This window comes from Camelina sativa, chromosome 6 (assembly GCF_030686135.1).
Source record: "Camelina sativa cultivar CO46 ecotype springtype chromosome 6, ASM3068613v1".
NCBI classification, from domain to species: Eukaryota; Viridiplantae; Streptophyta; class Magnoliopsida; order Brassicales; family Brassicaceae; genus Camelina; species Camelina sativa.
The window spans coordinates 25,245,235-25,268,812 of NC_141885.1; the positions used below are offsets into that span (position 1 = coordinate 25,245,235).

At 37.7% G+C, this 23,578-nt stretch overlaps 5 protein-coding genes, 1 long non-coding RNA gene and 1 pseudogene across 11 annotated transcripts; 3 read left to right on the forward strand and 4 right to left on the reverse strand.

Annotated features, from left to right (window-relative positions):
- Nucleotides 1-19: 19 nt before the first annotated feature.
- On the reverse strand, nucleotides 20-8,234 carry LOC104792941 (uncharacterized). 2 transcript variants are annotated; one of them, XR_015559889.1, is made up of 20 exons: nucleotides 8,106-8,234; nucleotides 7,068-7,869; nucleotides 6,775-6,981; nucleotides 6,554-6,615; nucleotides 5,852-6,326; nucleotides 5,529-5,729; nucleotides 5,018-5,273; nucleotides 4,707-4,938; nucleotides 4,406-4,566; nucleotides 3,806-4,336; nucleotides 3,489-3,655; nucleotides 2,948-3,127; nucleotides 2,668-2,874; nucleotides 2,374-2,490; nucleotides 2,023-2,265; nucleotides 1,586-1,787; nucleotides 1,287-1,480; nucleotides 1,063-1,214; nucleotides 714-969; nucleotides 20-609 (listed from the first exon to the last, which is right to left on the reverse strand). XR_015559889.1 is itself a non-coding variant. In XM_010519214.2 (20 exons), exons 2-20 carry the CDS (start codon nucleotides 7,865-7,867, stop codon nucleotides 319-321), a joined length of 4,971 nt encoding a protein of 1,656 aa, XP_010517516.2. In that variant the 5' UTR covers nucleotides 7,868-7,869; nucleotides 8,106-8,220; the 3' UTR covers nucleotides 20-318. The 2 variants fall into 2 exon arrangements, 1 of the variants encoding a protein (XP_010517516.2); XM_010519214.2 differs by having other exon boundaries at nucleotides 2,948-3,164; nucleotides 8,106-8,220.
- A 91-nt stretch (nucleotides 8,235-8,325) lies between these two features.
- On the forward strand, nucleotides 8,326-9,419 carry LOC104792942 (uncharacterized). The gene is made up of 4 exons (XM_010519215.2): nucleotides 8,326-8,619; nucleotides 8,730-8,805; nucleotides 8,905-9,031; nucleotides 9,124-9,419. The coding sequence occupies exons 1-4, from the start codon at nucleotides 8,506-8,508 to the stop codon at nucleotides 9,326-9,328; spliced, it is 522 nt and encodes a 173-aa protein (XP_010517517.2). The 5' UTR covers nucleotides 8,326-8,505; the 3' UTR covers nucleotides 9,329-9,419.
- Nucleotides 9,420-9,524: 105 nt separating this feature from the next.
- Nucleotides 9,525-10,823, reverse strand: LOC104699357 (thioredoxin-like protein CXXS2). The gene is made up of 5 exons (XM_087454676.1): nucleotides 10,640-10,823; nucleotides 10,389-10,499; nucleotides 10,131-10,283; nucleotides 9,937-10,059; nucleotides 9,525-9,839 (listed from the first exon to the last, which is right to left on the reverse strand). The coding sequence occupies exons 2-5, from the start codon at nucleotides 10,425-10,427 to the stop codon at nucleotides 9,690-9,692; spliced, it is 465 nt and encodes a 154-aa protein (XP_087310802.1). The 5' UTR covers nucleotides 10,428-10,499; nucleotides 10,640-10,823; the 3' UTR covers nucleotides 9,525-9,689.
- Nucleotides 10,824-10,997: 174 nt separating this feature from the next.
- LOC147942985 (uncharacterized) lies at nucleotides 10,998-13,716 on the reverse strand. The gene is made up of 3 exons (XM_087454675.1): nucleotides 12,549-13,716; nucleotides 11,954-12,226; nucleotides 10,998-11,476 (listed from the first exon to the last, which is right to left on the reverse strand). The coding sequence occupies exons 1-3, from the start codon at nucleotides 13,137-13,139 to the stop codon at nucleotides 11,210-11,212; spliced, it is 1,131 nt and encodes a 376-aa protein (XP_087310801.1). The 5' UTR covers nucleotides 13,140-13,716; the 3' UTR covers nucleotides 10,998-11,209.
- Nucleotides 13,717-14,487: 771 nt separating this feature from the next.
- On the forward strand, nucleotides 14,488-16,017 carry LOC147942986 (uncharacterized). Its single transcript, XR_015559893.1, has 2 exons — nucleotides 14,488-14,999; nucleotides 15,678-16,017. It is a non-coding gene; the product is annotated as an uncharacterized LOC147942986 (long non-coding RNA).
- Nucleotides 16,018-18,783: 2,766 nt separating this feature from the next.
- Nucleotides 18,784-21,971, forward strand: LOC104792947 (autophagy-related protein 18c). Of its 4 annotated transcripts, none has more exons than XR_015559890.1 (5): nucleotides 18,784-19,028; nucleotides 19,475-20,394; nucleotides 20,717-20,930; nucleotides 21,019-21,459; nucleotides 21,618-21,971. XR_015559890.1 is itself a non-coding variant. In XM_019247026.2 (5 exons), the coding sequence occupies exons 2-5, from the start codon at nucleotides 19,603-19,605 to the stop codon at nucleotides 21,709-21,711; spliced, it is 1,260 nt and encodes a 419-aa protein (XP_019102571.2). In that variant the 5' UTR covers nucleotides 18,784-19,028; nucleotides 19,475-19,602; the 3' UTR covers nucleotides 21,712-21,971. The 4 variants fall into 4 exon arrangements, 2 of the variants coding, with proteins under 2 accessions (XP_019102571.2, XP_019102573.2); XM_019247026.2 differs by having other exon boundaries at nucleotides 20,717-20,966; nucleotides 21,336-21,459; XM_019247028.2 differs by having other exon boundaries at nucleotides 19,614-20,394; nucleotides 20,717-20,966; nucleotides 21,336-21,459.
- LOC104792946 (uncharacterized) lies at nucleotides 21,905-23,504 on the reverse strand (annotated as a pseudogene). The gene is made up of 2 exons (XR_015559892.1): nucleotides 22,916-23,504; nucleotides 21,905-22,693 (listed from the first exon to the last, which is right to left on the reverse strand). The product of XR_015559892.1 is annotated as an uncharacterized LOC104792946 (transcript).
- Nucleotides 23,505-23,578: the final 74 nt, after the last annotated feature.

Genomic DNA, 23,578 nt, shown 5'->3' on the forward strand with positions numbered 1-23,578 from the left:
AGAGATTAAGAGCAGATTGTTTGGATATTTAATTGGTTATTTTAGATATAATCCTAACGCAGCAATATGCCAATATCTATTGCAAATTTGCAATACAATGAATTAATGAAGAAAAAAGTCCTATTCTTTGCCCAAGTTTCTAAAAAGCCTGCTATAGTTACATTATGAATGTAGACAACACGAGAGAAAGAGTTTACTTTTGGACTGCTTCTCTCTTCACCATCTTCTTATGTACAGACAGCGAGACGCGTTTGTAGTTGATGATCATGTACAAAATATATTTGGCTGGAACCAATCTTTCTGCAACCTTTTTCATGATCATGATGCGTTTGTAGTTGATGAGGATGCATTACTTTCCTTCATCCTCCTCTCAGCTGCTAATGCTGCAGCAACTGAGGGCGGTAGATCTCTCAGATTCTTCTGTCTTTCTCCCGTGTTTTCTTCCATCTCTGCTGTTTCTGCTGCTGGTGAAGCAAATAGAGATTCGAGATCTCTCAGTGTCAAGAACTGTTGATCTTGATTTTTTGTATTCCTGCTGCTGAATGAATTTAAGTTTGTATTCTTATTTCTGTTCAGTTTGTAGATGCTTTCTTCCACTGTGCCCGTTACCTGGTTCCACAATAAAAAGCGAGGTCAAGATCAAAGTGAATCACATCAGGTAGGATCTTGAAGCTGTACAAGACCAAGGTGGCAAACAAAGCAGATACACTAACCAGGAAACGATGAACTAGAGTAGGTTTCTCTTGCCCAATCCGGTGAACACGACCAACAGCTTGCGCTTCCGCAGCCGGATTTAGAAGCGGTTCCACCAGAATTACATGCTGCGCCTCTAGAAGATTAAGACCGTTGGCACCATGCTGCACCAAAAGCAATAGGACTTGAATTAATTTTGTGTCTTTTGGATGGGAGTTTGTCTTTTGGGTTTCTTTCTCAGATTCCTTGAATTTGCTAATGGCTGTCTGTGATTTCCTGCATTTCCATGGAATCAAAGTTACATACATCCCTTAGGTTACCTATATGCCACTTTCGATGGATTCATCATTAAAGTTCTCACTACATTACCTGCCTCCTTGCATCCGGATAAAGGTGATGCTATTGGCAGCGAAGGCATGTTCTAACACATCAAGAACATCTTTCCAGCTGGAAAAAACTAGAACCTTCGCTTGTGGGTCACTTGACTTGATCCATAAGATTCTTCTAGTAACAGCTTCGATCTACAGCCCCAAAACAACAGATGAGAAAAGAAGTACTTCTTGTGCACTAATCTTACAAGCAAGGATACTAACCTTTGTTCCATATGAACCTTGAACCACCAATGATGCTTCATTGTCTTTGTGATCTTGATCTGACGAAGAACTGTCTCGTCTGTCATCAGCAAATGCAATATTTCTAACATCTGTATGTTGCCTGCATATTGGACACATCACCCACTTTTGCTGCGTTTCTTGTACAGATTTTCGCTCAGTCATAGCAAAAAAGCCTGTGTCAACGAATACAAAGAAGTATATATTGTTAACATTCTGAAGTTTGGTTCAGGAAGATGCATTAGATAGACATCAAATGATCAAAAGGTCAAAGTAATTACAGTTACAGCAAGTGGAATGCCCGCACTGGAAAACCATCTTCTGATTCCGTAGGATTTCTTGACATATCGGGCATGCTTCATCTCTCTTAAGAAGGTTTTCGCCATCCTGTTCAACAGGATCTGAAGCCTTGACTGTTTCCTGTATGGGTGAGGAACGATCTGGATTCTCTAATTCTTGTTTCTGCTTGGATTTCATCAAACCCTGAAACGGCAAAATACTTGTTCAATATTGTATACAAAATCAAAGTAGAGAAGAATCACAAAGACATAAATAAAGCTTCTTGTGAATATATAGATTTGAAATGGGTACAGCTCTGGAGCTAGAGTTGCAAAATAGATGTGGTCAAATGTCCCTCTCCACGTAAACTTCTAGATAGTAACACAGAAATAAATGACTTCTCTGCATGATATAAAAACACTAAAGCTTACAGATTTACCTTCAAATAACGAAGTTTTCCTTTTATACTAAGCAACGAGGATTGAGCCATAAATTTATCATTTGTGTTCAGTACACTAGCAACATCTAACTCATCTTGGCTCAAAGCATAGAGCGATGTGTCATCTTCAGATTCTCTAAGCTGTAGTCTCATTGTTGACATGTTAATCTCATCGTAGGCTCGTAGGAGTTGAGCTTGAGCCCTACCCAAAGCCCTTGCATGTGCATATTCCTTTCGCATCACCTTAATTAAGATAAGCAAAATTGGAAATGTCAGAACTTGTTGTAAAAAATAAAGGTTAGGTTTTCCTTTTGTCCATATAAGCGAAGAAGATATCTCTTGGGCAAATACCTCAAGGGTATGCAAATGTTTTGTGGCTGCCGATTTATTTTCCCCATCTAAATAGCTTTTACACTGGTTTCTTATCACTCCAAGAACTATTTCCGTCTGAGATGGAGATTTTGAAACCTATGAAAAGAACATAAAAGAAATTTGAATCAGACAAGAGACGATTCGATCTTTACAAAACCATATTATCTGACATTTCAAAACGTTTTAAAGAAAAGAGGAGGAAACAGAGAAGGCCAAACATAAATGTGGTTATGCTTTCTTGTCAGTAATGAATTTAAAGATCAAGTAACTTACGAACACAGCGTCACCAGCATTTCTTTTGGTGGGCTCCTCATTGTCACCATGCGGTGCATTTGAATCCTTATTCTTTGATGACAAACCAATAAAGAAAAGATTGAGGGCAGATCTCTTCTTCTGCAAATGTACTGTCTCTTCAGCAGCTGCAAGTTCCATTAATCCCCTACGAGATTTGTTAAAACGAAATAGCCTAGCCTCGTAATCCTGGACATGGTGATGGTGAAGTTAATATTGATTCAACTTCACATAAGAAGTGCAGAAGCAAAAAAGAGCAAACCTGGAATAGTTCATCTAGCTCGCAATGAATACACGTGGGGCCATCATCCTTCTTGTTGCAATACTTGCAGTTGCCAATACGCTCAATATCCTCCATTTTTGGTTTCTCCATAGTCTGGTCAATTTCTAGAATCCTATCTATCGCTTTCTTTCTAGAGCTTTCCAGCATATCCATAGAAGTCTGCAGATGAAGTTTCATGGCATGTATAGTTCTAAAGCTGGAATAAGGAATTAGCAAGTTACTTCTCTGGAATAAGGAATTAGCAAGTTAGTTCTTAATGTACTCAAGCTATCTGCTCCTTAACAAATGTGTTCTTAATGTACTCAAGCTTAGGATAATCAATCAAGTCTTCTAATAAAGCTAATTAGTCCTTCAGGTCGCTATTCTAATAACTTTGCAGACACGTGTGAATTAATTTGTCACATATAGAAAATAATGCCCCATAATAAACACAATCAACAGACAAATTGTGAAACTAAAGGCTGAAAAAGTTCTCGTGCCACAAAAAAAGCTCTGAAACTGCAAATTGTTAAGCACTAACCGAGAATTCGCTCTGGTGGAGCTTGATTTGTTGAAGCCTCCATGGATGGCCTCTTCAATCTTCCTGATCAACTCGCTAGAGAAGTCTTTATTTTGTTCAGCAAGTTGCAGGGCATCCAACCACCAACTCGAACGTTGTGTCTCCATATTGCTCAATGACTCGGAAACCTTACAAAAAAAAATCGATTATTTAGCATTGTGACTGAGAGAGCGAGCTCTAGGAAAAGTGATGGCTCAAAATTTAACATGGTTGATCTTGGAACTTAAATTAAGAGCAATATACTGACACGTTGGCTAAGGGTACAAGTCGCATTATACCTGACTATATGACTTTCTGAATTCCTGCTGAGCGGCAGAAAGTTTTGAGTTGAATGAGGATAAATACTTAACTTTCAATGTGTGACAAACTATATTCAGAGTTTTGCACTCTTCATGACATTCTTTATCCTTCTTTAAACCATTGTCTGGAGAAATGGCTTCCCCCTGTTGTGCAGTTTCTGAAGAATCATGAGTTAAACTATCGAGCTCATTGATCCTTTGCCTTTTCGATGCACGATGGTGACCGTCATCATTTTCATCTATTTTAGTTTTAGGCCTTTCTGACGCAGCACTGTAGCTTTCGGCCAAGGGTAGTATCTCAGCTAAATTGTGAAGAATGTGAATATTTAACAATGGATCAAGACGAAAGTCCTCGGCGTTCTCTTCAGTTATATTCAATGCTTCTTTGTATAACGATACTGCTTCGGAAAATTCTTGCTTAAGCATGGCAATAGCAGCAATCCCATTTAATGCAACGATTAACACTCTAAGAGCTTCTTCTCCCTCGTTCTGAGTCTTTTTCACAAGGACCTAAGAAAAACTTCAATTAGCACACAAATAACGGAATGAAGATCAAAACGCTAAATCTTGCAAACTCACCATTAGAATTTCTTCCATGGTCATTGGAGTTTGTTGCAATGAACGTAAACCTGAACTTCCTACTTGAGGGTGGCAGCAAGCTTGGCGCAATTTCAGGAGCGATTTCAGCAGTTTTGCAGCTTCCGCATGAGTGATTAAAGGATTATCAGAAGAAGTATGACCTGTAGTGTCATCGCAAGCGGGAGAAAAAGTTTAGCAGCCAGCACAGAAGGAGGCTTCAAGTTTCCGAGAGAGAATTTTAAGAGGAAAGTAAGGACAAAGGTGGAAAGTGCAGAAGACACTATTCGCACCCCCATGGTACCTCTTTTAAGAATATCACGTTTCAAAGTTTCTATAACTTCACGGGCATAACTCACACAAGTTTCATGCTGTCTGCTGTAGAAGTGTTCTTCAATTGCAGAAAATTTGAGCCACGAGACGCATTCTTCTTGAGGTGGGAGTTGCAATTCATCAGCCACATGGACTTTTGAAGAACGCCACATAACTTGTCTGAAAAATTTGTGCGTAAATTCCATAGCCTTTGCATCTCGTCTCTGAACAAAGAGAGAGAGGATAGTTAGACAAGAAAACCCAAAAAAAATGTAAGAAAAAGAACTATTTTTTCTGCCTAACCTCGTACGGTTCTCTTATAACTTCTATCCACCATCTTGACACGTCGAACGGATCTGCTTTAAGGAACCTCAACAGTCCAGACAAGTCATCAAGTTTGCGTTGTATAGGAGTTCCAGTGATACACCAACGGTGTTTGGTATATAATCTCAACGCCATCTCTGTTGCAGCAGCTGCATTGCTCTCCACCATTTGGGCCTCATCCAAGCAAATCCTCCACCAGAATATTCTGGTGAGTGGAGTAGGAATAACAGGGTACCTATTACAATACAACATCTTTACTCAATCTTTTCAAATGCATGAAACCAGGAGATAAAACAAAAATCCTATCAGATTAAAGTTGGTGTTTATTCAAAATGGTTCCTCTGAATACATGAGTATGAAACTATTCCATATTGGAAAAATCTAAGAATTGTTTTAATAACACAATTTCATCAATATATCAGGTATGACCAAGTTCATCAGATAATGAAAAATGCGAGGTAATAAGAATCCTAAAAATCACTAATCTCACCTTTTTTGAAATCTAAGACAGTGCCGGTCACCATCATGCCTGTCGAAGTCATGTGTCAAGTCCTCTTTGAGGACATCATATGTAGTTAAAACAATGTCAGCATTGAGGAGCTCAGTGATGTCAATCACAGGTTCTTCAGAGAGTGAGACATTCCTCACACCTTCATAGATACATGTTACGAGTGAACCCAAGCGCGTATGCCTACAACATTAGAGATGAAAGAAGGAATGAAAAATTAAAAAACAGAATTACGTCATCTTTTTAAGTGTTCCTCTTGTCGAAACATAACAGAAGGAAGAAAAAGGAAGAGAAGAATATGATACCGTGTAATCTCGGAATGCCATTGTGATAATATAGGAGCTGGACAGACAATAAGAGTGGCACCCGTAGAGATGGGAGAGGCAGTGACTTGTAGAAGTTCAGCGCACATTTTGCAAATATATTCACCTTGTCTGACAATAATTTCCGTTGCATCCTTTTTGCTTTTCTTTTGAGACACTTTTTCATCAACATGTTGACTAGTCTTCTTACCTTTCCCTTTAGGTGAATAACCTACACAATCAGCATGCTGCCAAGCATCACAAAGGTCACACTGTACCCAGACTCCTTTGTATTTGCGACTTTCACTGACAGCTCCACATATGCACTCAACACGTTCCCTTTTCAATCTTTTAAAACCAGTGTTCCGATCATCGGTAACTGATTGCCCGTTAGACACATATATTTCATCCTCGGCTGGTTTTCGATGAGAAAAGATGCATGCAAGTAGTTCAACCGTTTTTCCCAATCCCATTTCATCTGCAGCATTCATACTTTACCACATTAAGAATGAAATACCACAAACTTAACAAAAGATAAATGCATGCGCAATAAGAGATGTAGACAAAGCCAAGTACAATAGACTTGGAACATATATTTCGGAATACATTCTTCGTCAAGGCAAGTCCAAACAAAATTAACCTCATAAATAATTATCGAATAATATAGTACATGGAGGCAAAATAAAGCTGCAATACTGTTCATACCAGCAAGAATACCGCCTGGAATTCGAGGTGAAAAATACTCTGGAGCCAATGAGATATTCCCACTAGAAACAACCAAACCATGACAAATGAACAAGATCAAATTAAGTTCTTCTGTAAATGGTCGAACTTTATTGAGAAGAACTTACTAATTAATGTACACTGAGAGGAGCTTATAGTTCAAAATGAAATAAAAAGGATTACTTAGATTCTTTTCCACTAACCTAAATGGATTAAAGAACATTTTTGTAGCAGAGTCAAGGAATCCCACGGAGATAGACAAAGGTGAAATGAATTGGTTGTCTTCCTTCTCTCCCAACGTTATTGGATCTCCTCTCTCTCGCTGAATCATCCAATAAGCTGCACGTCGTTGGTACGGCCTAAGTTCTGGGAGCAAATCAGTTATGTCATCTTCAAGCATCGGATCCATCCTGAATCAATAATATGCCAATAAGTTGGAAGGAAACATTCAGACATTAGGGCACAAAAACAAGAATGATAAACATTGCTTACTCACTTTGATGGCTTTATGGCTTCATAAAAAGCAGCAGCATCAAACCTAAACTTCTTACTAGAGTCCAAAGTTTCACCTTCCAACACGACTGATGACTCAGTTTCCTTCACGTTTAGTTGTGTCCCATACCTAGCCTCTGATGTCATTACCTCTGGCCTCAACCAAGACATAACGTGAACCATACTCTTTTTCCATATTTGCCGTGTATTCTCAAGAAGCGAATCACAAGCATCAAAGGCTTGCTGAAGCATCTCAACTCTAACTCTAGGAGACAACAAGCCCTGATTACCCGGCACGAGCCTTAAAGTCAAAAACTTGATACTTGCCAAATGAGCAAGACCCGAAACCCCTTCACCTGGACCGTCAAAACTAGCAGACCAAATCACTGACTCAGCCTCATCATCAGACACCTTCTTATCAACCAATTCCAAAGTTATATCACTCGAAGACAATACCGGCCAATGACCAAGCTTAATCCGATCAACAAAACTAGTCACATTACATAGCCTAACCCGTAATGAGCAATCAAGATCATGATCATTCTTACTACTATTTCCTACACGTTCTCTCAAACTTAAATTCGTTAGAACAACTTCAGCTAAATCAAAGTGCTGCTGCTGCTGCTCTGAAACTGGACTACTTAAACATATGTTCACATAATACGGCTTATCGATATCTTCAACAATCTTTTCTCCAGAACCCTCGGCTTCTTCACCGGGTAATTTCTTTCCATCTGATTCAGAACCGGTTTGAGTGATCAAACCCACTGAACGTTGTGGCTTGGATTGTTTTCTCCTACCCATCACTACCAAAAAAAAAAAAAAAAAAAAAAAAGCTAAATTAGAAACCTCATTACTGACAAGATACAAAACCCGAGTAGGGAAACAAACAACACACAAACAATTTAAGACCTTTACGCAATTTCATAGCTTAAAACCAGAAACTTTATGCAATTTCAATATAGAGTTCTTCAATCAGTTATATGATTCATACGGGAAAAAAACTCAGGTTACGATAATAAAAGCAAACAAAATTACAAACCTGTGAAGCGAAAGAGAATTCGACAAAAATTCAGGAAATACGAATCGACGGAGACGGTGGAGGAGTGGAAACCAAGCGCCGGAGAAGATTTATAGACCGCCGCTTGATTATTATAACGAATTTTTCCGGTTTATCTGCTAATTCGTTTGTACCGACTTAGCTATGGAATGACAATATTACCCTTGGGTTATAAACAAAATAACAAAAAATTACCCTCGTTGAACGAAACAACTCTTCCTCTTCTTTACTGTGCTTCTCTTTAAGGCATTGTGTGCGATTCTCTACTAAAACGGCTCACGACTGCAAGCAAAACCCTAATTTCAATTTCTTTGTTGATTTTGCTCTTCTTGGTTGTAACTTTGTTTTTGGAATTTGAGTTTGAAAAGAGTTAAAAGAAGAGATGAACAGAGGAAGAAGGAATCTGAAACAAGCGGCGTCAGAGCAGGATTTCACGCTTGAGGAATGTCAAAGCATTGCCCAAGTCGTCTCTCTCAGAGGTTCCAATCAAATTGAGGTATAAAAAAAGACCTCCTTTTTTATCAATTGGGTTTCACTCCTTTACTAGCGAGGCTTGTTCTAGAACTGTTTTTTTTTTTTTTTAATTTGTCGTCGTCTCTTTTGAAGATAATGGATGCAAAAGGAGAGAACTCATTAGCATTGTTTCCAGCCAAGTTTCGTGAGAGCATGTGGATCAGACGAGGTAAATAAATTTCGTGTTTTTTTATATATACAATTATGTTACTTGATTCTTCTCTCAGGCTTTGGAGTTTGAGATGGTGTTTGATGTTGTTTGCTACAGGAAGCTTTGTAGTGATTGACCATACAGGCAAGGAAAAGGCGCAAGAGTCTGGTAGCAAAGTTACATCTATTGTGTGTAAAGTTCTCTTCTTTGAGCAAGTCCGTCTCCTTCAAAAGTCCCTGGAATGGTAAAAAAGAAGCTTCTTTCTTTTGTTCTGCATCAATGGCATCTAAATTTTCAGCAGCATAGCTCATGTTAGTTTGGGTATGGTGAATGCAGGCCGGAAGTCTTCAAAGATACTAAACCAATTCCAGCTGATGAAAGCTCTCAGACACCTATTCCAGAGCAAGAAGATGATGGTGAAGATGATTCAAGTGATGATGATGATGGCATGCCCCCATTGGAAGCAAACACAAACAGATTGAGACCGTTTGGAGTGAAATGTGACGCAGAAACAGATTCAGGGTCAGATTCTGATTCATAGTTGCAATTTGTATCTTATTAAACAGTATTGTAACCAACACAGAGCTGCTGACAAGCAGAGTTTTGATTTGCAATAGAATTGATTTTGATTATTGATCTCTATGGCTCACAGAGAATGGCCCTTGCATCCCAATTTCTTTTTGCAATTCTTGTTAAGTCGTCATTGGAGTCTGAAAAGTAGAATATGTAAAAACATGTGAAAAGAAAACTGTAATCTTTGGACCTGCAATAATTGGAGCCATGTCTAAGATTGAGATTAAAACTATAACAACAGAAATCTCAGGTGATACTATCATAATCTGCAATGAAACTACTGGAAACCGTTTCTTTGTATAGATTCCGACATGGAAACTAGATTACAGTTAAGATTGTCTGAGAAGGAGATCTGCAGCTGCTGCAGTTTTCTTCTGAAGCTCTGCAGCATCGCCACCTACAAGTTTATCCATTTGCCTCCCATCCTTGAGGAACACTACTGTTGGAGTTGCTTCCACGTTCCATTCATTACTAAACTCCTGTTTTACACATATGTTAACCCACAAATCCCTCAGTTTCGAGCTCCCATCTTTACACGAAATCATTCGAAGGAACAGAAGTTTTTTGGTTACTTACAGCGAGCTCTTCGACGTCTATAGTGACAAATATCATTGATGTGTATGTGGAAGCAAGCTCATGATATATTGGTGCTAGCTTTTTACAAGGTAAACACCATGAAGCCTTGAAATTCACTACGAGCTGTTTCATGTTACAAAGAATCAGATCATATCAAGCTGTTTGCAGAGGAAGCCTGTAAAAAAAAAGCTTACAATGTTGCCATTCCTTTTAGCTTCTGTCATCTTCTCCTCCCACTTCTCGATTCTACTTACGGGATGGACCTTCCCTTTTACAAATCCGGACCCTTTTTGGCTCCAAGCTTGAGTCTTGTTCTTTCTACTGCAACAGCATATACATGACCACACCTGTTTAAGACATGAGAGTTATGAACATTTTTTCATATAAACTTACTAATTGGTTTTTGACATGATCTCCTTAAAACTTGTCAATTCTGAGGGTAAAGGTCTTACCTTTCTACAACAAGGAGTTCTTGTACAATGATTCCCCATTAACTCTTTACACACGAGCAAAATCTATCACCATTAGTTCTTGTACAATGATTCTGGGGGATCATTAGCTCTCTGAATCAACAGCACAAACAAAAACCCGTTTCCTCAAATATAAACAATGCTAAACAGAAAAGGAGAAAACTACAGATGAAAATGAAGGACCAGCTATTTAGGGTTGATTATTAAAAGGAAGAAAATTGTGAAAGGATTACCTCTAGGTCAAGCCAACTTCAGATTGCTCGTTTGTTCTTGCCTCATAATTAGTTTCAGCCTCAGAGCCAACGGGCAAAAGATAAAGCCGAGATGATCAAGAATTCAAGATCAAAAATTTCTGTGAAAAGATTCAGAAACATCAACAAGAAGGATCAAGAGAAGGTTCAATTTAGCCAACAAAACATCTTTTATTTCTTTGGGTTACATGATACATGCGATGGGAAATTGGTTTAATTAACCATAACTAATGGCTAATTTTGTAGACCAGAACTGGTTAATGACAAATCTCTTTGTGCTGCTGCTGCCTATGTTGTGCATTTATTAAGCTTAAACCGGTAAAAACATGAAAGCCAAAAGTTGTAAACCAAAAGATTTCATAGCACAGGCTGCTCTAACAAAGAGACACATCCTCGCATGAAGAAATCAGTAATCATAATAGCATCCTCTGATAAACATAGCCAGGGAAAATTATTTCTCGAAAGTTAGCAACAACAAAAAAAACGGGTGTTGTTTTTATATCCAGTAAATAAGAAACGTTTTCAAGTTTTCTGGGGAAGAAAAAATATGAATTATGAGCCCTCTTTCTCGAGCTTCTCGATCTCTTCACGGTGCTTTCGTTCGGCTTCTTGAAGTTCTCTTTCAGCGTCTTCTTCCTCCTCAATTCTATCAAGATTATCGAACTCCTTAGTTGCTGCCATGGCTTTCACAACAGGGTCTCTTAACACAGAGATTAAACCACCACCAACTCTGTACTCTTCTTCATCGCCTATAAGAAATAACCGTTGGTCTGGACCAGACGCCATTGGAATATCTACCGCCAAAAGCTTCATGTCATACTGAAGAAACAGACACATGAACATGATAAAGTTACCAAAACTCACAATATATGGGAATAACTGGTAAAATGGGATTATCTGATGATATAACAAATGGAAAGACCTAAGTAACCAGACAGACAAACGCAATGTCAAGTAACCTCAGTATCCGTAACATTATACAAGCCTAAAATTTTACTACCATCACAGTTTCTAAACCACATAGAGAAATTCATTAAAACACTCTCCGCTTGCAACCAAAATGTCCAACCAACCCTACACCCAAAACAATCAGCCAAGAGATCCTCATGAACTGATCCTTCGCTAACTGCTCTCTAGCCAATTCATAACAGCTCTAATCTACTACATTCAGTCCTAAGCTAGATACAGTGGAGCTATAACTTCTTCAAAGGTTATTACAATCCTTAAGATTACAACGCAAACAAACACAGAAGAAGGTTGAGCAAACGAGGAAGTGTGAAGTTGAGAAAGTGAAACCTGGCCTTTCTTCTTCTTAACTTCAACGCTAACAAGACCCTTTCTCTCAGAACCCTGAACGGGGAATAGGAGAAAGCAGCGCTTGCTCCTTATTGTTGGCTTGAATTTCTTAAATGTTAAGCCACCACCTGACATCACATAAGCTCGTAAATCTGATCCTGACAGAGGAGCACCCATAACTTCAAGAATTTCAGCTGCCGTATTGATCTTCCTCATGGTCATTCTATAAACTTTATCGGGGTTAATTGTGAACCTTGCGCGTAGGTATAGTCCCTATTATTAGAAATATGCAGATAGCTGTGAAGGAGTGATTTCTATATGATGAAATAGGAGAAGGTGAATATAACAGCAACAAAACCATATCATATAGCAGTTTTTGCATTCTATAATCCTCTAGTCGTGGTAAAATCAAACCAATATCATTGCAAGCTCCAAATCCACTCACTATCAAGCATCAACCAATAACCCTACAGAGACATTCCTAAATTTCATTCAATTCAGAACAACTTCATGGTACTGACGTGGGAAAACATTGCAAATTCAATCACTGAAACAGCACTAAGACATGGAGCAACCCATCAAGATCGGAACTTACAGAAAATGCTACGATGGCAGAGGAGAGTGCTAGAAACCCATACTTGGCCATGCCCTCTGAGAGGCCAACAAATGTACTAGCAATTCCAAACATAATCCTCCAAAGAAAAATACACACGAAAACCCCTCCAGCTCCAAACACAAAAAGACTATTCTTTTTCCAAAACCCATCAATGTGCAACCCTATAGCCTCACGGTATCTAGCAAAAGTAGAACTAACAGCTTTAACAGGCTTCTCAACAACCTTCCTCGCAAAATTCCCATCAACCTTTCGGAATCCAGTGCTCTTAGTGGATACCAATCTAAACGCCGATGCAAAACTCAAATTCAAACGAGGCAAACCCAAAGCCTGCAGCTTTGGACTGAGCTTAGGAGAGGACAGAATCTGAGATAACCCTACGTTTGTATAAGTGGGTTTCGAGGATAAGCTATGGAAGCTAAACCTAGACTGAAGCTGGGAAACACCATTCGAGGGAATAGCTGGAGAAGACAAAGCCGATGGGTTTGAGCGGGTAATGGTGACAGGGTTGACCCGTGTGTAATGCAATCGAATTAACCCTTGAATTGCTTTAAAGTCCGATGCTTTCACCATCTTATACAGCTTTTTAGATCGATCTCACGAGCACGACACAAAAGATCCTAACTTTGGAGTAATCGCGCCTGATTCAAAGTTACCTCGACTCAAAAAAAACTGATCAAACAAATCAAATCAAATGCAACAAACAACATAAGTCAAAGATCTCAAATTGAGATCGAAGAGATCAATCAATCCATTGAAGAAAGCCAAAGTCTTCCCATTGCCGAAGCTTTTTTTTTCTTTTCTTACTGTTCTTGACGTCAATGACAATGGTGATCGAATTGAAAGAAAGATCGGGTCGACCCGGTCCTAGCCAGGTCAGGTCAGGTCGGGTCGGGTGGGGTTTAATTAGTTATCGGGTCTTTTTTCTTGAACCAAGGAACAAGCACAAGACAATAGGGGCCACAAAGTGTATAAGTTCAAAACTCCATGCCCACTATTCTGGTCGGTTCGCAGATGACAGGTTGGCGGAAAGGGTGAAATTGTCATTTCATAATTTTTTTTTTTTTTTTTTTTTGGTGATTGGTGTTTTTCACTCGACAAGAGTGGGGGTGGCCGAAGGACTATGAAATAATTCTATCTCAATTGGGATAATCTAAAATATGAACAGCACACCCACTTATATCTTTTTGTTGAACAAGATGTGAAATTAACCTTGTATCTTATTTACCAACATAGGCAACATGCATGTGTCTCGTTTATATGTGTGTGTGTGTTGCCTGTATCTTAGTGAATTGATTTAGACATTATAGAAAAGCTAATCTGATGGATATGCCTATGCTTTTTTATCAAAGGTATACCCATACACCAAATTTAACACTATTTTTGTTTGTTATTGCATAATTTGTAACTATGAACAAGATAAACTGATCTTTTTAACTGTAAAAAGAAATAAATACATGTTGCGGTGCAACAACATGTAATAATGATATCCAAAAAGAAAAGAGAAGAGAAAAATGTTTGAATTCTAAGTCAAATATGCAAGAAGTACATATATACATCTAAATGTTCACATCCATACTGAAGATGCAAATCTTATGATACGTTCACGAGATTTTTCAATAATTGAATTTGCGAATTGCGATGTTTATAATTGTTTCACTTGGAGGAATTATTATACACAATAATTGATACTTGTGTTCACGAGTTTGGGAGATTCTTGAATGCATAAAGACAATGATACTACTTATTTTTCGGGACCAATTATATTATACACTAATCATCCTCAGTGTCCAATAATATGATTTCTAGCTACTACTATGTGTCATCTCCCGTCCACTCATAATCTATAAGCTTACAAAAATAAAGATAAAAATATATATAAACAAAAGACTTGATTAGATAAAACATTATCTAAATTCTCAGTTCTTCCACCTCTCATTAAATGTGATCCAAAATAAAACTAAAGAACCTTAAAAAGCTGGCTGGTGAACTTCTTGATAGCTCTCTCCCATCAAAAATTAATTCTAATCATCCAAAAAAAAAAAAAAAAAAAAACCTGAAACACAAACACAAAACTGCACAGGTCACCATCTCTCTCTTTCTCTCTCATGTATGTAAGATATGGTGAGATATGAAGAAACAGTTACCTTTCCCTGACTCCCATGAAGACAATGACTCAACATCACCACCATCATCATCATTCATCATCATAATCTTCATCTCTTTTTGGTTGTCCCTTCTTTGAACCACCACTAGCTAATAGCTAGTTGCTAGTTGCAACAGCCACCTACTTCTCATTTTTCTATAAGTTACCGTCTCCACTTATAGTTTCAGCGCTTTAGGGTTGAGAAGATTGATTCCACCAGAAGAGCTAGCTAGGGCTTTCAGACAGCTGCTCAGAAATCTGAGTGTGAAACATCAATTAAGAACCATGTAAGGGTTTTCTCTTTGTTTATTTATTACATCTACAATGAGTTGTGGCTTGCTTGAGATCTATTATCTCAACCACGATTTCTCGGGTCACTGCTTTTAGGGTTTATTTCTCCTTGTCTTATGATCTCTTATTACCATTTATGGTTTGCTTCATCAATTTTTTTTTTTTGGCCAAATGGCTTGCTTCATTCAGATCTTAATTATCTCTCTTTCCCTGCCCACAATAAGATATCTCTACTTTTAGGGTTTTCCCCTTGTCTAAATCTAAGGCATGTAATATGCAATTTCTCTGATTTTGGGCTTCAATCTCTTGCACAAACATCTCTAGAATCCGAGATCTCATGGAAAAAAAGTGAATATATATCTCTTGCTCCAAATTAAATCTTGTATTGTTTTAAGTGATAAAACCAGATTACGTTTGTTTAGTCTTTCTATATATTTTCTTATTTTATTTTCTCATGATTTGCAATGACTATGGTGGAATCTTTACACACATGATTTGGACCTGTCTGTTTAATTAGGTATATATTTACTCAAGTAGTTATTATTAATGTCGTTATTATTGTGGGGACTGTTCATCTGTGCAGGGCTTACATCACTCACAAACCAATTTCAATTTATTTTTTAAAGAGAAAACCCATTAATAATGTTTTTATGATTTCAATGTTTGATGAACAGTTCATCCTTTGTCTCTCTCTTGGTAGCCTCTTCTTGACAAGACCCATCACTGGTCTTACTTCAACAGTAAAGCTTGCTTCTTTCTGTGAAGTTTCAAAAATACACTCGGCTTCCAAACTTTGTAAGTTAGTTCATATATACAAATATATATATATATACTTGCTAGACATTCTAATTCACTGCTGAGTGCTGATGCATATATAAGTACATGCAATGACATTTCAAAGTAAATGTTCACATAAGTACATAGGAAGTTGTCTTGGTAACATTTGTCTTGTTGTCGATGTCCCATTGTAAGCAATAAGTGCATGTGTTTGAAACGATATCCCATGCCTAACTATCAACTGACCACAACTTACTTTTCATACTGTGGCCCTTCATTGTTTCAAAAGAATACATATGAGTCGAGGTCAGTCAAAATAGTTAGATATAGAAGGAGATTCTTTCAGTCCAGTCATGGATAGAAAAAGAAGAGGGTAGAAATATCTGCCGACTCATCCATCCAAACACTCGTGGTAGAAAAAATATAGATTTTAAACCGCAGTGACTGTGTGAATGATGCGGGAGATATTTTTGATCCTTCTTTATCTGTGTTTGGACTGAAGGGAGCTCCTTCTTTTTTCTACAATTTTTCGTTTTTTATCAAGATCTGGATCATATATAGATTTGCATCTAGACACGATGATTTCAACCGAACTGAACTGATATTTGGATTTGCATTTTCTATACTCGTTGAACCACATCTCAAAATGAATCCAAAGAACATAACCCATATGGTTTAGGATTTGAGTCGTGTCCACGTGCTGGAGAATCTAGCCACTTATCATTAGGGTTGCATTAAAGGTGCTTATAGTCATGTATAAAAGTAAAGTTTTCTTTAAACGATGTATATATATACCATTCTAAACCAAATCTTCGGTTATGACTACGGACGGATATATATATATATATTACGACGGTCCTTGTTAAATACTAATATTAGATGTTGTGTTTGGAGTTTTGGACAGTGAAGAAGTAACATGTTTATAGTATCCATTTTTCCTCCCTCTATTATTAGATGGGTTAAGACTTAAGAGATAGTATTATTTATTTAGTATCTCACTAATCGTAGTAATATTATAATAGACGTAGTGTTCTTGCCTTATTCGTATTCTGCAAATTAAGTAAGACTAATTTTGTACTTGTTATTTGCATATTCCCGATGTTTGGAGATGGAGCCATCAGCCATGCATGATGGTTCACACCACTTTACATCGTCCTTTGAAAGAAAAAAAAATGATATATTTACATCTTGAAATTAATTATTCTTTTTTTTGGCTTATAAGTGTTAGATTTCAACTTTTATAAGTACGTATATACAGTACGTCACTACAGAATTCTTGAATTTTCTAGGTATTTCTCATTTTTTTTATGCCCTACGTCTCCAAATTAAGTTTCATGGAACTGAATCAACTAGTTAATTAATGCCGATTGCCGATATTAGACGAAATAAAAGGAAGTGGATATCGAATCGTTACATCAAATATATATGATCAATATCACTATATATCTATATGAGCCATATGACAATATTAATCCGAAAATAGAGTATAAAATTTGCAACCATTTTAATTTGTATAAAAATTATAGACCCGTGCACGATCTCGAGTCGTTGTTTAATAATTTATCAAAGCCAAAGGTGTATTTGTGTCGTTCATATGTGTATTTATTTGTCTGCAATAATGCAGATATGGAAACATAGCAAGTAGATATATATGGAAAATTTCTCATCATGTGATCATCCAACTCACAATTAGTATATTAAATAGAAAAGGCATACATCATTTGTTCGAAGGAATGAAATAATTAACAATTAGTATCATAATAATGAACTAGGGTTTATTTTAGTTCAGGCCGGTGGTTACCGACAAAATGTTTCATCTTTTTACGTGTCGCGAAACAATGGTTTCAATTTCCCTAGACATTTCCCAAAAACCCATCACGTTTTTATGCTTCATATGTACATGTAATAATATTCTCCAATTCTTGGTGAGTGGTACTCCAAAAAGTACAAATAGTATACTACCTGTATAAAAATGATCTACTAATATGTTTTCAAATTATTTGTGACAATATAATCAAAATCTAAACTTTACAACTCTATTGCAATTTATGACAAAAAGTTATTGTGAGAATTTATGCTCTCTCAAACTCATTATTCAGACTCGGCCACAAAAGAGGTAATGGAACTAATAAAGAACTATAAACCGAATGATACAAAACAACAACCAAAATGTACGAGTTCAATCAATAAAAAAACCCTATGTCTCCCCAGAATCTAATTTCGAATATACTATATATATGTTCATGCTCTTAGTTTGAATAAATCTTGTGCATGAATTTTATCTCTCTAATTCTAGCTAGCAACTTTGAGATTAAATAGAAAGAAAACAAGGTGACTAGAACATGACGACGAGTTGTTGAGTAAAGATGGGGGTCCTAATTAATTATATTAGCTACAATTAATGAAAATGAGATTATAAGACAAATAATTCTAACTGATGAAACTTTTAAAAATGACTAAACAAAAACTATACCATGAAATTAACACACCGAAACAAAAAAGATGGTCGAGGTTTGTCAACAACTTGCTATTTTAGTAATTAGTAAATTTACAATTATGGAGTGGAATATTATTACTATGAGACTTAAACTAAACTTTATTTCAAAACAGAATCAAGTGATAATTGGTCCATGTCTCCTCCCTCTCTCGGAAACTGGGGCTTTTTATGTTTTTTATACTATATGGTGCGCATTGAACAAAGAGAGTAAATAGCGAGTGCTTTTATTGGGGTTCTCACTAAATTACATAGCCAAATCACTTTTTTCCAAATATGGATTGGTTTGTCTCCAAAAGTGAATTTTCCATTTTTGGTAAATTTACCATATTACTATTCCACAAACGGCACGACAGCTTCATCCACCAAATTAAAACGACACGAGTTCTGTTTTCTTAAAAAAAAAACAGTAGACACGTGATTCTTAGAGGATGATGGGTGACTAAAAAAGAGAGCCAATAGCTGGCGGCCCACTTGCACATAAATAGCCCATCAAAGGCTAACCGACTAAACATTTTCGAAAATAAAAACAATCAGAAAAACAAACAAACCGGAGAAATGAACTTTGGACGAACGAAAGATTCTCTTAAATTTACCGGTAGAGAGAGGAGAAGTCATTCAGGGAAAAATCAACATCAGCAGAGCTCTGGAGCGTGTTCCGTGTTCGTTGCAATTGAAATTGAAAATTGAAGCTTCAAGATTCATTGTAGATCTCTCGTTGTTGTTACTCGTCGCTTTGGTCTCCTTCCGATTGGTGAGAGGATTCGTTTATCCCCTTTGCTAATGTTTCAACTTTGAATCAAAAGATCGATTATTATGTTATTTTTTTTTTTAAAATCTGGATGTTAACTAAATTTTGATGTATTGTATATGAAATTTGAATTCTTTTTTTTTTTTTTAGGAGTATGCACTACAGAATTTTACCAGTTAGTTAATGTGGTATCTCTGAAAGAACTTTGTAACTTTTGCCTGTGTGTAGTAGTTTCGATCTGAGTCAAATTTCTGAGGTTGTCCTGCTTTGCATTGTGGCGAGGTTTCATATGATGATTCTGTTAATTATGTTTCTTTTAAGTATCCCTGAGGCATTTGTTTGCTGTATTTTTCTTTGTTCTGATTTGGGTTTTGAGCTATGTATTAGCATAACTGCGATATGATGATGTTTTGGCATGAATTTAACTTTTTAAATTTACTATCTTTCAGGTCCGTTGTTATTTTTTTTTTTTTCGTTCTGGAGTTGAGATCACTCTAAGCTTTTCTGCTGGGTGTATCTTGTTATAGCTGGCACCAGTTTCTGCTTTATCTTTCCGTGGTTATTGATTTTGATATGAATGTGGTGTAGTATTGTAAAGGATCGAATAAGAATGAGTTCAACTGTTTCGAATCCCCAAGGGGTTCTGCAACCGGGTGGTTATGGTGGTCATGACTCCAGAAGTAACAGCACTTCTGGCTCTTTTGTGGGTCCGGATTCAGAATCTAATGAAAACGAAGAAGCGGAGTTGGTTTCTGTCTCTTGGAACCAGGATTCAAGTTGTTTTGCTGCTGGAACAAGTCATGGTTTTCGTATTTATAACTGTGAGCCTTTCAAGGAAACTTTTAGGCGTGAGCTGAAGAATGGCGGGTTTAAAATTGTGGAGATGCTTTTCCGAAGCAATATATTGGCGCTTGTTGGTGGTGGACCTAAGTCTCAGTACCCTTCAAACAAAGTACTGATTTGGGATGATCATCAGAGCCGCTGCATCAGTGAATTTGCATTTCGGTCTGAGATTCGTTCGGTGAAACTAAGAAGGGATCGGATCGTTGTTGTTCTTGAACATAAGATATATGTTTACAATTTTATGGACCTAAGACTTCTTCATCAGATTGAAACTCAAGCAAATCCAAGAGGTTTATGTTGCCTTTCTCATCATTCAAATACATCTGTGCTGGCTTGCCCTGGTCTTCATCGAGGAGAGATTCGAGTTGAACATTTTGGGCTTAACATGGTGCAAATCATAAATGCTCATGATTCCAGTATTGCGTGCATGACCTTGACATTGGATGGTTTGTTGCTCGCTACTGCCAGTACAAAGGGCACGCTGATTAGAATCTTCAATACCATGGACGGAACTCGTTTGCAAGAGGTGAATATGAATTACTCATTTCTCCTTCCTTTCTGAATGCATTGACTTATATGTCATATAGATCACTACATCATTTGTTTTGCCATCACATAGATCAAGAGAACAGTGTCAAATCAGACTTTGAACAAATAGATCTGTTCTGACTTAATGAGTTGTAACTGACAAACCTGTTTTATGTTTTTTTTTTGTTAGTAAAAAGTTCACTCAGGTGAAGTCCCATTCCTCTGTTAATGAAATTGGTTGATAGAATGTTTTACGTAGCAGATGCCACTTTGATGCTCATTACTAATGCATGCTACAATTCAATGCTGCTTCTTCATAGGTACGAAGAGGAGTGGACAGAGCAGATATTTATAGCATTGCACTTTCACCAAACGTGCAGTGGCTGGCAGTATCAAGCGACAAGGGGACTGTTCACATTTTCTCTCTTAGAGTTAGGGTAGTTGGGGAGGATTCTCATTCCACTGAAAATGCTGCTCTCCTGACACAACAAACTTATTCTAATTCTCTGCAAGGCCTTGTTTCTCCAACCACTGGTACCAATCCTGGTTCGTCTTTATCGTTTATGAGAGGTAAGCAAAACTTTAATGTCCGAATTAAATATGATGCCTTGCTTCTTCTTAGAGTTGCTTTTGGAACAAAGGAAGACACCAAATCATTGTTGATTCTTTTCTCATGACACAGCCAAGAAAAGGTTATTTGTATCCTAAAAACTAATGGAGTGGGAACAATGACTATGCAGTAGTTCTAAGTCCATAGATATATTCCCTTCATAGTAGCATATTGCTTAGATTATGAATTACCGTTGACATTATTCTGTCTTCTATTTATGATCTCTCCCATTAATGTAGAGTTGGGAAGACTAGTGTTTGGAGTGCTACTGTGAAACCTTACAATTCATTGCCTCCTCCTTACCTAACATATAGAGACTCTTGTTGCAGGTGTTCTGCCAAAGTATTTCAGCTCGGAATGGTCATATGCACAGTTCCATGTATCAGAAGTCACACAGTTCTTTGCAACTTTTGGCAGTCACAACACGGTTGCTATTATCGGGATGGATGGAAGGTATAATATGCCCATTCTGATGTCTCTTAGATATATCCAAATTGCTGTTCTATCACGACCAAGAATCTTACAACAGAACAATTTATGTAGTTGTACATGTATAAAAATCACCCTCAGATCTCTTCTTAGTGCTCACTCGTGTTTTCTTGGGCTCGCAGTTTCTACAGATGCAGCTTTGATCCGGTGAACGGGGGAGAGATGGGACAGCTAGAGTATTTCCACTTTCTGAAGACGGATAACCGCACAAAATAAGTCAGATTCATGCTCCAATCACTCCTCTAAGCCTCTGTACATATACCATGTCTATGTAAATAGATTTGGTGAGATTGCATAAGATTTGATTCTTGCAAATTGCTATTTCGGGTGAAGGACATGCATATTGATTGGGACTATGTACATATCTACATAGCAAGATTTATCCGCAACAGTTTGATTCTAAACACTCTTTATGTAAACTTTCTGATAACACCATATAAAGAGTAATAACAATTGAAGAAAACACTTTCAACGAATTCCCGGGAAACAAGGTCTCCCATTTTTTTATGTTTCTTGGATCTGGGATCTCATCATAACATATACGAATAATCTACAATGAGTGTTTTAGATAATCTCACAATACAGCCATTTTGAATCGAGCTATTGCTGCATCAGAATGGGGGATCGATGGAAATGGAGACACTTGGGTGAGGTAAGGTTGAAGGTAAGTCGAAACCTGACATAAACTCGCCTCCATATAAACCAGCAGCAGCTCCAACTACTGCACCGGCTCCCAATCCAGCAGCAAACCCTGGTCCAGGCCTTGCATATCCTCTTCCCGCTCCTCCTGGTGCTCCTCCAGATGATGATGATGATGATGATGATGGTATATTTGTAACATTCTCTGATTTCGGGATGTATGCTGGCATGTACCCTGAGTTCATAGGTGGTGGTGGCTGCACTGGTGGAGGATAGTAAGGTTGTTGCATTTGTTGGTTGGTGTGGTTCATAGGAGGGTTAGGCACTGATGAGTGCTGCATTGGTGGAGGATAGTAAGGTTGTTGCATTTGTGGGTTGGTGTGGTTTATAGGAGGGTTAGGCACTGATGAGTTGTGGTTATATGGCGGAACTGAGAATGGGTTCGAATTGTTTGACTGATTCATTGGAGCAAATGGATGCTGCGATGGACCAGCCATGTAATCTTGTCCTGAAGTCTTGTAATCCGAGTTGTTCGAGAGCATGACTCCTCCAAAATCCCCTGCGCAAAAGAACAGAAGAAAAAGCATGACTTCTCTTTCCCAGACAAACCCATCTTGAAACGTTAAGACTCAGGAAACTGGGATCTTCGGAAACCCAAGTGTCAGGTTCTATAAGAATTGAGTTACAGGAAACAAAAGCAGCACCAAAGTTGGTTTTTTTTTCTTTTTTTCTGCAGCTTGATTGATTCCACTAAAAGGTAATATGACAGTATCAACATTACCAGTAAAAACCCCAAAGTCCTCTTGTTCTGCCGAGATACGGATGGAAACATCAACAAAACCTTGAGGCTTGCTCGAGTTCTGCTTCCTAAGCTGATAGCTTCCAGTTTCTTCAACTACAGCTTTCGAAGAAGAACTCGGTTGTTGCTTATACTTGGTCAGAAACTCCTTCAAGGAAACAGTAGCAGAGCCATGAAGCCTCTTCCTCAAGAACAAGGGTTCTCTGCTATAAACCTCGACGCGCAAAACCGATTTCGAATCCTCAACCGCGGAATCATCGAGCAAAGTAGCAAAATTTGTTCTCCAAACAGGATTGTCTGATCTTGAAGCATCGATTGTGGTGCAGTACTTGTCTTCTGGATCAAGCCACCCGACGGCGTACATTGGTGTTTCAGTAGAGAGGATCCGATTCCGATTCCAACACGGAGCCCTCGCGCTGATATCAAACAGATTTCAACCAGCATTTTCCCCATTTGAATTTGGATTCGGACTGGCAAGACAAGAAAAAACTAAAGTTTGGAACTTTGAATCTTGTTTCGACGATGGACTGAATTGTGGAAGAGAGAGATAGAGGAACATAAACCTCGGAGTTCGGACAACTATGAGACAAAAAAGGTCGAAAATGTTCCATTTTTTTTTGGTTTGATCTCATTAATTAATAAAAA